A 12500-nucleotide genomic window follows, 5' to 3' on the forward strand; every position below is an offset into this window, starting at 1 on the left:
AACAAACAAACAGACAAACAAACAGACAAAAGACAAACAAACAACAAACAACAAACAAACAGACAAACAAACAAACAAACAGACAAAGAAACAAACAAAAGACAAACAAAAACAAACAAACAAACAAACAAAAACAAACAAACAAACAAACAAACAGACAAACAAACAAACAAACAAAGAAACAAACAAACAAACAGACAAACAAACAAACAAACAGACAAACAAACAGACAGACAAAGAAACAAACAGACAAACAAACAGACAAAGAAACAAACAAACAAACAGACAAACAAACAAACAAACAGACAAACAAACAAACAACAGACAAAGAAACAAACAGACAAACAAACAGACAAACAACAAACAAACAAACAGACAAACAAACAAACAGACAAAGAAACAAACAAACAAACAGACAAACAAACAAACAAACAGACAAACAAACAAACAAAAACAAACAACAAACAAACAAACAAACAAACAAAACAAACAAACAAACAGACAAACAAACAAACAAACAAACAGACAAACAAACAAACAGACAAAACAAACAAACAAACAGACAAACAAACAAACAAACAGACAAACAAACAAACAGACAAACGCCAGCAAAAACAAAACCTCCTTGGCGGAGGAAATAAAAGATTTGGTGTAGCAGTTAGTCTTTTGTTGTGGGTGACATGGCGCCTCCCAGAGGACATTTTCATGAACTGTGAGTGCAGAACATGGTTAGACTGGCTCAGTACGGCCTTAGTCATACAGAGCACCTGATGTCTCCACACAGAGGCCAAATCCTCCATCCACACCACTGTGTCTCTGGACTGGCCTGGGAACACCTCAGGGTCCCCCCGGAGGAGCTGGAGGAAGTGTCTGGGGTGAGGGAAGTCTGGGAGTCCCTGTTTAGACTGATGCCCCCACGACCCGACCCCGGATAAGAGGAAGAAAATAGATGAATGGACAGATCATTTTAGAGTTAATTCAACTTTCTCTAGTGTTAAAGGTTGTATAGAGGATTTTTTTAAGGGAAGAGAAATACAGCGACCGTTCTTTTTCAAATGTTGTGCACGTGTGACGCCGCCTTCCTCCTCCACCGCTCCCTCAGTAGAAACACCTCCTCCCGCCTCCTGACTCTAGAAATCACGCTTGTTTACATCTAGTGCGCGTTCAGAATTACTGTTGCCTACAAATAATTGAGCGACCGACACGTCAGTTGCTTCAGTCGCGCCATCGCTGGACGAGATCTCCAAGAATCACCTCAGTTTGGCTTTGCTCCTTTTCCCCTTCTTTTCTTCTTTCGGCGACCTCAAAAACGGACTTTCTTTTGCGGCGAACCGGTCGTGGATTCTCGTCCGACATCGCGACAAACTTTGTGCGAACTGCGAGGAAGCGACAGTGTAAAAAATCCTCTAAGAACCACCGCATAAACCACGTAATCCTCGCACGCCGCAAGTCAGTTACACTAGAAACGTAGGGAGTTTGAATGACAACCGAACAGCCAATAGAAAATGAGGCAGCCTTGTTGTCTATTGGCTGATGTTTATCTGGCCTCACTACGTCCACAGTTGATGGATTTTCATTCTTTTTTTTTTTTTGGTCATAATTACAAGGCTGCTGCGTCTCTGTAATGGTATTTTAACTTTCACTGACAATTTCAAACTAAAAAAAAAATCGTCCATACAACCTTTAACTCAAATTCCTTTAGTGTTAATTCAACTTCACTTAGTGTTAATTTGGCTCCTCCCACCCACCACTTCAAACTCCTTTGATAGAAAACCAGTTTGGACCTTAAAAGTGAAATTTACTCAAATCATGATCAAACTTTCTTAATTTTGCCTCATGAGGTTTTATTTAAACACTTTGACTTTAGATTAAATCAGTTTCTCCGTACTGAATGAAGAAACTTTTATTTTTTCATGTACTTTGACTCTTTCTTTTGTCATTCACAGGAGATTTTAATCATGAGCAAACTGTTTTCATAGTAACAGAACACTTAAGTGGACCGTATACATGTGCTCCTCCCTCCTGTGAGTAAACGCGCAGTAATGTTACTGTAGTACTCCTCATGTACTGTGGAACATTACTCACATACCTGCGCTGTGTGCAGTAAAGCCGCAGGGGCGTGGCTCCCGCGCGACAGAACTTCAACATTTCACTCCAACACTCTCGTCTGTACATGGGACCTGCTACGAACCAAAACAAAAGCGAGGATTCTGAACGGAGAGGATCAAAACTCTGACAGACGGAGGTTAGATTCTGAAAGACGAGCAGAAGAAAGAACCTGGGGCTGAGTTCAGGTAAGAAACAGAGAGAAACAGAGAGAAACAGAGAGAAACAGAGAGAAACAGAGTGCGAGGTGCCAGTGGGATGAGTCAAAACAAGTCTGAAAGAGAACGACAAGAGACTCCTTCAGTGTTTACTCTTGTCTAACACTTATTTTAACACTCAGGACTGTATATACACTGTTCTCTAGAGTCTGTGTAGTTAGATAATCCTGCAGGTTTAAATCTAAAGAGCTAAAAAGAGCAGAGGAGAGGAAATGAAAACTGTTTGGATTCTGTCACTTCTTTAATAACTTTTCATTTCCGCTCATAAAACTTTTTGAATCTCGTCTGGTCTCGTCTGGTCCGGACTCGGGTGAGACTCTGGAGCAGCAGCGGTTCTACGGTGCATACTATTTTTGTGTCCTTAGGCAAGACACTTCACTCATGCTTTCCGAGTGCACTGGAAAAAAACAACAACAACAATATCTCAGTGAGTTAAAATGACTTAAACTAAGAACTTTTTGCTTCATTTGAGTCGATTCAACTCGACAAGTCAAATGATCAACCAGTGGAATAAGTGTGTTTTTCTTAATTCAAGCAACGTATCACTTTGTTTCTTATTTTAAGTGCAAAAAGTTGTTGTTTTTCTTATTTTAAGTGTAACAAGATGTATTTTCATAATTTAAGTACAAAAGGTCTTGTTCCACTGGCAGAAAATTGTACTTGTCAAGTGAAATTTACTCAAATCATGATAAAACTTTCTTAATTCAAGTCATTTTAACTTGACTAGATTTTGTTTTTTGCAGTGTAAGAATCTGAAGCTGTTTGAACACTGCAAAAAAGTTTGCCCAAAATTTAAGCTATAAACATTTAAATTTATCTGAAAATGATGCATCATCATTTTACTTGACAAGTTCTCTTAAAATAAACGACCTCCAGACGAGAATGAAGCATCTCAGAACTATAAGTCGACAGTGTTGTGGAGTAACAGATTACATGTACTGGAGTTATGTAATCAGAGTACAAATGATGAGTAACTGTATTCAGTTACAGTTACTGTTTCAGTGAGTGGTAATTGGATTACAGTTACTTTGTTGAGATAAATGGATTACACAGAGGGATTTACCTGTTTTCCTTTTTTCACATTTTGGGCTAAATCTGCCTTTTGTTTTTCTTTTTTTTTTTTTTTTTTTTGTTTGTTTGTTTTCGGTAATTCCAATCATTGCCAGAACCAAGTCTAACTAGAGCTAAAACAGGTCTAAAACAGGTCTAAAACCAGGTCTAAAACAGGTCTAAACCAGGTCTAAAACAGGTCTAAAACAGGTCTAAAACAGGTCTAAAATCTAGGTCTAAAACCAGGTCTAAAACAGGTCTAAAACCAGGTAAAACAGGTCTAAAACCAGGTCTAAAACAGGTAAAAACTAAAAACAGGTCTAAAACAGGTCTAAAACCAGGTCTAAAACAGGTCTACTAAAACAGGTCTAAACCAGGTCTAAAACAGGTCTAAAACAGGTCTAAAAACAGGTCTAAAACAGGTCTAAAACAGGTCTAAAACAGGTCTAAAACAGGTCTAAACCAGGACTAAACCAGGACTAAAACCAGGTCTAAAACTAAAACAGGTCTAAAACAGGTCTAAAACAGGTCTAAAACAGGTCTAAAAGGTAAAACAAAAAGGTCTAAAACCAGGTCTAAAACAGGTCTAAAACAGGTCTAAACAGGTCTAAAAGGTCTAAACTAAGGTCTAAACCAGGTCTAAACTAAATCGGATCTAAAACAGGATTAAACAGGACTAAATCATGGACGTGTCTCCTCTTCTTCTATCAACAATATTTTTAATACGGCAAATCAAGTAATCCAAAGTATTCAGATTACGTTACTCACTTTAAGTAATTTAATGGATTACGTTACAAACTACATTTTGGGGTATGTAATCTGTAATCTGTAGGGGATTACATTTTAAAAGTAACACTCCCAACACTGTAAGTCGATAATAAATCTGAAAACAACACGAATAATCTGATATAAATTTTAAAATCTTGACCAGATCAGAGAAATTTGGAGTGAATGATTGACTGATTGATCGTCTGTCAGTCTGTCCCAGGGCAGCTGTGGCTACAACAGTACGTTACCACCTTTGAGTCTGGAAGGAAATGTATTATTATTTTTTGTTTATCTGATATGACAAACTGCCCATTACACAGTGTGTCCCAAAAAACTGACATTGTGCAGGTCAGTAGTTTTGACAATTCTTCATTTTTTACATTTCATTTTATTTATTTGTTTGCACTCCATGGGTCCAGTCGATTTGAGGGAGTTTCTGCAGCTCTGTCCTCCACCCAGACAGTGTTGGGAGTGTTACTTTTAAAATGTAATCCCCTACAGATTACAGATTACATACTCCAAAATGTAGTTTGTAACGTAATCCATTAAATTACTGAAAGTGAGTAATGTAATCTGAATACTTTGGATTACTCGATTTGTTGTAGAGAAGCAAAGACCAGGATATTGCAACGTAAGATGTTTTGGTCAGATAAAAGAAAAGAAAAAGTCCAGACTTTACTGAACCAAATTAAAAATATTATGGATAGAAGAAGAGGAAACACAGTCCGCACGGCCTGGTCCTGTTAAATCCTGTTTGAGACATGTTTTAGACCTGGTTTTAGTCCTGGTTTAGTCCTGGTTTTAGACCTAGGTGTTTAGTCTGGTTTAGACTTGAATTTTAGTCCTTGTTTAGTCCTGGTTTTAGACCTGGTTTAGACCTGGTTTATATCTAATTTACACTTGGTTTAGATCTAGTTTAGACCTGCTTTTAGTCCTGGTTTAGACTTGATTTTAGTCCTTGTTTAGTCCTGGTTTAGATCTAATTTACACCTGGTTTAGATCTAGTTTAGACCTGCTTTTAGTCCTGGTTTAGACCTGGTTTTAGACCTGGTGTAGTCCTGGTTTAGACTTGATTTTAGTCCTTGTTTAGTCCTGGTTTAGACCTGGTTTAGACCTGGTTTAGATCTAGTTTAGACCTGCTTTTAGTCCTGGTTTAGACCTGGTTTTAGACCTGGTGTAGTCCTGGTTTAGACTTGATTTTAGTCCTTGTTTAGTCTTGAGACCTGGTTTTTAGACCTGGTTTAGATCTAGTTTAGACCTGCTTTTAGTCCTGGTTTAGACCTGGTTTTAGACCTGGTGTAGTCCTGGTTTAGACTTGATTTTAGTCCTTGTTTAGTCCTGGTTTAGACCTGGTTTAGACCTGGTTTAGATCTAATTTACACCTGGTTTAGATCTAGTTTAGACCTGCTTTTAGTCCTGGTTTAGACCTGGTTTTAGACCTGGTGTAGTCCTGGTTTAGACTTGATTTTAGTCCTTGTTTAGTCCTGGTTTAGACCTGGTTTAGATCTAGTTTAGACCTGGTTTAGATCTAATTTAGACCTGGTTTAGTCCTGGTTTGAGATTTCGTGTGATTTAGTGTCCGGCAATGAGTGGAATTACCGAGCCCAAGAGTGTGTGTGTAATCCATTTATTTCAGCAAAGTAACTGTAATCCAATTACCACTCACTGAAACAGTAACTGTAACTGAATACAGTTACTCATCATTTGTACTCTGATTACGTAACTCTGGTACATGTAATCTGTTACTCCACAACACTGCGCCCAGAGCCCTGAGATCAGACCAGCTCCTGTTGGTCGAGAACAAAACTCTGCTCAGGTCGAGAGGAGACGGAGGCTTTTCTGTGGAACAACCTTCCTCTTCCTGTCAGATCCTCTCAGTCTGTGACGCAGTTTAACACGAGACTGAAAACTCACCTCTTCTCCCTGGAGTTTAGTACGATCTTGGAGTTTTATTGTAGTTTTCACATGTTTTCTGTACATCTGTATATGAGAAACAGTTTGTTGACTTGTATCTGAAGCCCTTTGTTCAGCTAAACTGTTTTAAATTTGCTATAGAAATAAACTTGAATTGAATTGAATTATTTGTTTGAACAAGGTAAAACAAAATCAGCAACACTTACAAAAAACATATGTGGGACCTGATGTTCAGTAGGATATTTTTGTTGAAATAACCTAAAGTTTTCACAGAATGTTTAGAAACAGATCAAGATTCTATATTTAATGTTTTATTTTTGTTCTGTTTTCGGGTTGAGCCGTTCACTGCCAAAGAGAAGTGATTTTGCGTCTTGGTCTCGTACGCATTCACCCGAGACCGTGCAGCTTTTGAAAAAAAAACTTCAAATTCTGCATTGAAAATTTGGAAAAATCTGCACAGTCTTGGGTGATCGTGTGCGAGCAGATTCCAAGACTCAAAAAGATGACACGGCTCAACCTGAAAATAGAACAAAAATAAAATGTACTAAATACTAAATCTTGATCTGTTTTTATACATTCTGTGAAAATTTGAGGTTATTTCAAGAAGAACTGCCAAAATGATTGTCCTGCGAATTGATGTCAAATTTTTTGGGACTCGGTATTTTCCAGTTTGTGTCTCTGTCTCTGTTCTTTATTATGTTTTGTTTCTCTGTGTGTGGAACGTTGTATGTGAAGCAGCTGAATCTTTAAATCAGGTGTTATGTTCCAACAGGTGCATTATCTTTAACATATTTTATTTATTATTTTCCCCTGCAGGAATTATAAAGTCGATACCTGACATAACCTCACGCTCAGATTGTGAAACAGAAGGTTTGTCTCTTGTTTTTCCTCTCAGCGTGGCTCTCTGTGTGTCTCTCCTCAGGCTTTGACGATGGGAGACATAAAAAAGGGCAAGGCGACGTTCGTGAAGAAGTGTGCGCAGTGCCACACGGTGGAGGAGGGCGGACGGCACAAGGTGGGGCCCAACCTGTGGGGCCTGTTCGGGAGGAAGACGGGACAGGCCCCCGGGTACAGCTACACCGAGGCCAACGTCAAGAAGGGTGAGTCCAGACGAGTGAGTCCAGACGAGTGAGTCCAGACGAGTGAGTCCAGACGAGTGAGTCCAGACGAGTGAGTCCAGAAGGGTGAGTCCAGACGAGTGAGTCCAGACGAGTGAGTCCAGAGAGTCCAGACGGTGAGTCCAGACGAGTGAGTCCAGACGAGTGAGTCCAGAAGGGTGAGTCCAGACGAGTGAGTCCAGACGAGTGAGTCCAGAAGGGTGAGTCCAGACGAGTGAGTCCAGACGTGAGTCCAGAGTGAGTCCAGACGAGTGAGTCCAGACGAGTGAGTCCAGACGAGTGAGTCCAGAAGAGCGAGTTCAGACGAGCGAGTCCAGACGAGTGAGTCCAGACGAGTGAGTCCAGAAGGGTGAGTCCAGAGATGAGTCCAGACGAGTGAGTCCAGACGAGTTGAGTCGAAGTGAGGTCCAGACGAGTGAGTCCAGACGAGTGAGTCCAGACGAGTGAGTCCAGAAGGGTGAGTCCAGACGAGTGAGTCCAGACGAGTGAGTCCAGAAGGGTGAGTCCAGACGAGTCCAGAGAGTGAGTCCAGAAGGGTGAGTCAGACGAGTGAGTCCAGACGAGTGAGTCCAGACGAGTGAGTCCAGAGAGAGTGAGTCCAGAGGAGTGAGTCCAGATGAGTCCAGAGTGAGTCCAGAAGGGTGAGTCCAGACGAGTGAGTCCAGAGTGAGTCCAGAGGAGTGAGTCCAGAGGAGTGAGTCCAGAGAGTGAGTGATGAGTGAGTCCAGAAGGTGAGTCCAGACGAGTGAGTCCAGACGAGTGAGTCCAGACGAGTGAGTCCAGAGGAGTGAGTCCAGATGAGTGAGTCCAGACGAGTGAGTCCAGACGAGTGAGTCCAGAGGAGTGAGTCCAGACGAGCGAGTCCACAGGAGTGAGTCCAGAAGGGTGAGTCCAGACGAGTGAGTCCAGAAGGGTGAGTCCAGACGAGTGAGTCCAGAGGAGTGAGTCCAGACGAGTGAGTCCAGACGAGTGAGTCCAGACGAGTGAGTCCAGAGATGAGTCCAGAGTGAGAGACGAGTGAGTCCAGAGTGAGTCCCAGAGAGTGAGTCCAGACGAGAGTGAGTCCAGACGAGTGAGACGGGTGAGTCCAGACGGGTGAGTCCAGACGAGATGAGTCCAGACGAGTCCAGAGGGGTGAGTCCAGAGAGTGAGTCCAGACGAGTGAGTCCAGACGAGTCAGGAGTCCACAGGAGTGAGTCCAGAAGGGGTGAGTCCAGACGAGTGAGTCCAGAAGGAGTGAGTCCAGACGAGTGAGTCCAGAGGAGCGAGTGAGTCCAGAAGGGTGAGTCCAGAAGGGTGAGTCCAGACGAGCGAGTCCAGAGGAGTGAGTCCAGAAGGGTGAGTCCAGACGAGTGAGTCCAGACGAGTGAGTCCAGACGAGTGAGTGAGTCCAGAAGGGTGAGTCCAGACGAGCGAGTCCAGAGGAGCGAGTCCAGAAGGGTGAGTCCAGACGAGTGAGTCCAGAAGGGTGAGTCCAGACGAGTGAGTCCAGAAGGGTGAGTCAGAGACGAGCGAGTCCAGAGGAGCGAGTCCAGAAGGGTGAGTCCAGACGACTGAGTCCAGAAGAGTGAGTCCAGAAGGGTGAGTCCAGACGAGTGAGTCCAGACGAGTGAGTCCAGAGGAGGTGCAGGGCTGAAGAGAATAATGAATAATGAGAGGTGAGCAGCTGCTGCCAGTGTGAACAGAATCCCCCGAAATCTCTTTCTCTGCCTCTTCCTCTTCTTCTCTCCTCCTCAGTGTCTGCACCTCCTCTCATGCAGCAGAGAGATTTATTTAAAGTTCCTTGATTGAGTAAATTCTATGGTGCAGTTATTTGTATTTATGTACATTATTTACCAAAAAAAAAAAAAAGTGCATATTATTTTTAACAAGGGAATATATTTGTGACCATCCTCCTGTCAGACAGACCCCAGAAGATCAGCAGGGTCGGGCCTGTCAGGACTTGGACAGGAGACACTGGGAAAATCAGGAGCCACAGAGGGCGCCAGTCACAAAAAAACAACAAACAAACAAACAAATAAATAAATAACAAACAAACAAATAAATAAATAAATAAAAGTGGTGTGTGTGAGTGATGGTCGGAGGGACCAATGGTGCAGATTGGCAGCCTTGTTTCTGTCAGTCTGCCCCAGACCAGCTGTGACTGCACTAGTAGTTTTCTGTGTGGAGTTTGCATGTTCCTCCCCGTGTGTGGGTGAGTTTCCTCTGGCTGCTCCGGTTTCCTCCATCAGCCCAAAACATGTCACAGGTCTCCAGGAAAAACACATGATAGAGAAGATCAATTAAAAATAATCAATCAATGACAATAAATACAATCAACTGGAACTACAACCTGATGTACAAACATCTCTCCTGTTAAGGTTCATGTGTAATGTTTCATTAAATAAATAAAAATAATAATAAATGAATGAATAATGCTCTGTAAAGTGTCAGTGTCCAGAAAAACTCAATATAAAAACAATATAAAACTGATGATGATGATGATTATTATTATTATTATTATTATTATTATTATTATGTACTTGTTCTGTGTTTATAATGTTCAGTTCAGTGTTCTGTCATTGTACAAATCTTTGTTTATAATAATAATGGTGCTGATATTTATTTATTAACCTTTTAAAATTATTTTTATTATTTTAACTTTCATGTTCGGTGTATTTGTTTAGGAAATAAAGTGAATCATACTGATAAATTCTGCATTATTGATCATTCTGGGCATTTGTTCTTAAAGCTTCCAAATGGCAACGTCCTTGAATATGTCCTCCATGCATGTTTGAGTAATCTAGCGATCTCTCCCAGGCCCTATTCAAACCCTCCTTATGGTTAGCTGTAATATTCAGTACGAGGCTCCGCCCACAAGCCTCCGTGATACAAAACTGTCCACAGCAACTGGAAAAACCTGACGTGACGTGCAGGAGTTTCATTAGTGGGACACACAACGAGTGTGTGTGATGATGCTCTGAAGGGGGAGTGACTTAGTGTGGGGAGCAAAGAGAAGAGAGACTCAGAGCATCAAGTGAAACATAAATAAAACAAGTTAAAAAGTAGTTTTGGTTGAATACAGCGTTTTCAAAACAATAAAAGGAACATGTTGATCTAAATATTTGAAGTTTTGGTTTTAATCTTCGACATTGTTGTGATTTTACGTGAACCAAAACTTTGGACTCTCTGACTCTTCTGTTTTGTTTTGTTTTGTTTTTTTAGGGATCACGTGGAACGAGGAGACTCTGCGGATTTATCTCGCCAACCCCAAAAAATACATCCCAGGAACCAAGATGATCTTCAGCGGAATCAAGAAGAAAAGAGAAAGAGAAGATCTGATCGCCTACCTCAAAGACTCCACCTCCTGAGACCACAGACCCGAGACCACAGACCACAGACCAGACCTGAGACCACAGACCAGAGACCACAGACCAGACCTGAGACCACAGACCAGACCACAGACCAGACCCGAGACCACAGACCAGACCACAGACCAGACCACAGACCAGACCCGAGACCACAGACCAGACCTGAGACCACAGACCAGACCACAGACCAGACCTGAGACCACAGACCAGACCTGAGACCACAGACCAGACCAGACCAGACCAGACCACAGACCAGACCACAGACCAGACCACAGACCAGACCAGACCAGACCACAGACCACCAGACCACGAGACCAGACCAGACCTGAGACCACAGACCAGACCTGAGACCACAGACCAGACCTGAGACCAGACCTCAGACCATATCTCAGACCCCAAACCAGACCTGACCACAGACCAGACCTGAGACTAGACCCCAGACCAGACTTGAGACCCCGGACCAGATCGGAAACCAGACCCATGACCAGACCTCAGACCAGATCATCATACAAGACCCCAGACCAGACTTCAGACCATAAGTGAGACCAGACCTGAGACCAGACCTGAGACCAGACCAGACCTGAGACCAGAAGCTGAGACCAGACCCCAGACACCAGACCTGAGTCCACATTGGAGGACAGACACAAACTTCTACACTGTGATGGACTTGGACAAAGATGAAATTGTATAAAAAATATCAGGGTTTATTTTTCTCTAAAAGTGACAGATTTAAAAAGTTTATATTGTGATAAAAAATCTCTGGTTCATTCTGCAGGCGACATAATCACTGTACCTGAATTTTTCTGTGTTAAAAACTGAACTTTTTTAAAACCGTGTGGCCCAAAGTACAAGTATAAGTTCTGATTAAGCGTAGGATTTAATCACAGGGTTATGGTTAGGCCTTGAATAATAAAAACTGAATTGTAAAGTGTCTAAAAAGTGTGTTTCGGGTCGTACTGTTGGCCTGTCTTTGTGTTTTATTTTCATTTTTAAGAAAGAGGGTGTGTATTATAAGACTGTTTTTCTTCTTTCTGCTCCTTTTTAGTATTTCTTGGAATTACCTGTGTGTGTTTGTACATTTTTAACAGTGCAGAATTGAAATAAACAATAAAAAACGACAAAAAAAACAAAATGTAATATTGTAGGAAGCCTTTTCAGTTTTATGAAAATGTATGAGACGGCAGAGGTGGGATTTGCAAATCGTGACTGAGGCTACGTTTGTCTGATGACATCTGAACAGAAGACGTAAACGCGGCGTCGTGTCTTCACTTTTTATTTCCGTTTAGTCGAGTGTTTTCAGGAGGAAATCTGCTGCACACGGTGACGCAAAAGTGTGTGGAACTGGACTGTGTGTGATGCCAGACGACCCTGTGATGATGTTTGTGACGTAAACGTGTACACGACCTGAGCAGATCTGACCAGAGTTTTGCGTCTTGGGCAGTGTAGACGGAAACACTACGGTGGAGCGTGTTCAACTTTTACAGATTTTTGTGTTTTTAAGCCCCAAAAACGCCGTCACCGTCTAAACGAAAGACACTTCTGATAAAATATTTAGTCGTTTTTACACACAAGTGTTCTCATGTAAACAGAGTCTATGTCTCAAGTCTTTGACCTCAACTCCAAGTCAAGTCGCAAGTCAAATACAGGCAAGTCCAGTGGAGACTCGAGTCACTGGCCCATAAGTCCAAGTCAAGTCCAAGTTGAGACTCGAGTCACTGGCCCATAAGTCCAAGTCAAGTCCAAGTCGAGACTCAAGTCACTTTGAGCTTCATTTCAAGTCTTTAAAAGTTTAGACCAAAGTTCCAAATAGAGCTTAGATTTTTGCAATTCATATGAATTTTAAACTAAATTGTACTTGGAAATAAAAATAATAAATCAAAATCATGGTATATTTATATACTACATATAAGATGTAGGAGCTATTTGCTTATTTTGTTGATTCTAAAATTAGTTCATTATTTTTGTTTGTCAATTAG

The 12500-nt window shown here is 41.6% G+C and overlaps 1 protein-coding gene across 1 annotated transcript; it reads left to right on the forward strand.

Moving 5' to 3' along the window:
* Nucleotides 1-2167: 2167 nt before the first annotated feature.
* LOC110165782 (cytochrome c-like) lies at nt 2168-10753 on the forward strand. Its single transcript, XM_020930973.2, has 3 exons — nt 2168-2294; nt 6979-7156; nt 10379-10753. Exons 2-3 carry the CDS (start codon nt 6988-6990, stop codon nt 10522-10524), a joined length of 315 nt encoding a protein of 104 aa, XP_020786632.1. The 5' UTR covers nt 2168-2294; nt 6979-6987; the 3' UTR covers nt 10525-10753.
* Nucleotides 10754-12500: the final 1747 nt, after the last annotated feature.

This window comes from Boleophthalmus pectinirostris, unplaced genomic scaffold (assembly GCF_026225935.1).
Source record: "Boleophthalmus pectinirostris isolate CB_2022bp ecotype Guang Dong unplaced genomic scaffold, ASM2622593v1 HiC_scaffold_21, whole genome shotgun sequence".
Lineage (NCBI taxonomy): Eukaryota > Metazoa > Chordata > Actinopteri > Gobiiformes > Gobiidae > Boleophthalmus > Boleophthalmus pectinirostris.

What these genes read in the sequence shown, in the direction of transcription:
- LOC110165782 (XM_020930973.2), top strand. Translation starts at nt 6,988, where the DNA reads ATGGGAGACATAAAAAAGGGCAAGGCGACGTTCGTGAAGAAGTGTGCG. An exon ending in CGAGGCCAACGTCAAGAAGG is followed by an intron (nt 7,157 to 10,378) that starts GTGAGTCCAGAC and finishes TTGTTTTTTTAG; the next exon opens with GGATCACGTGGAACGAGGAG.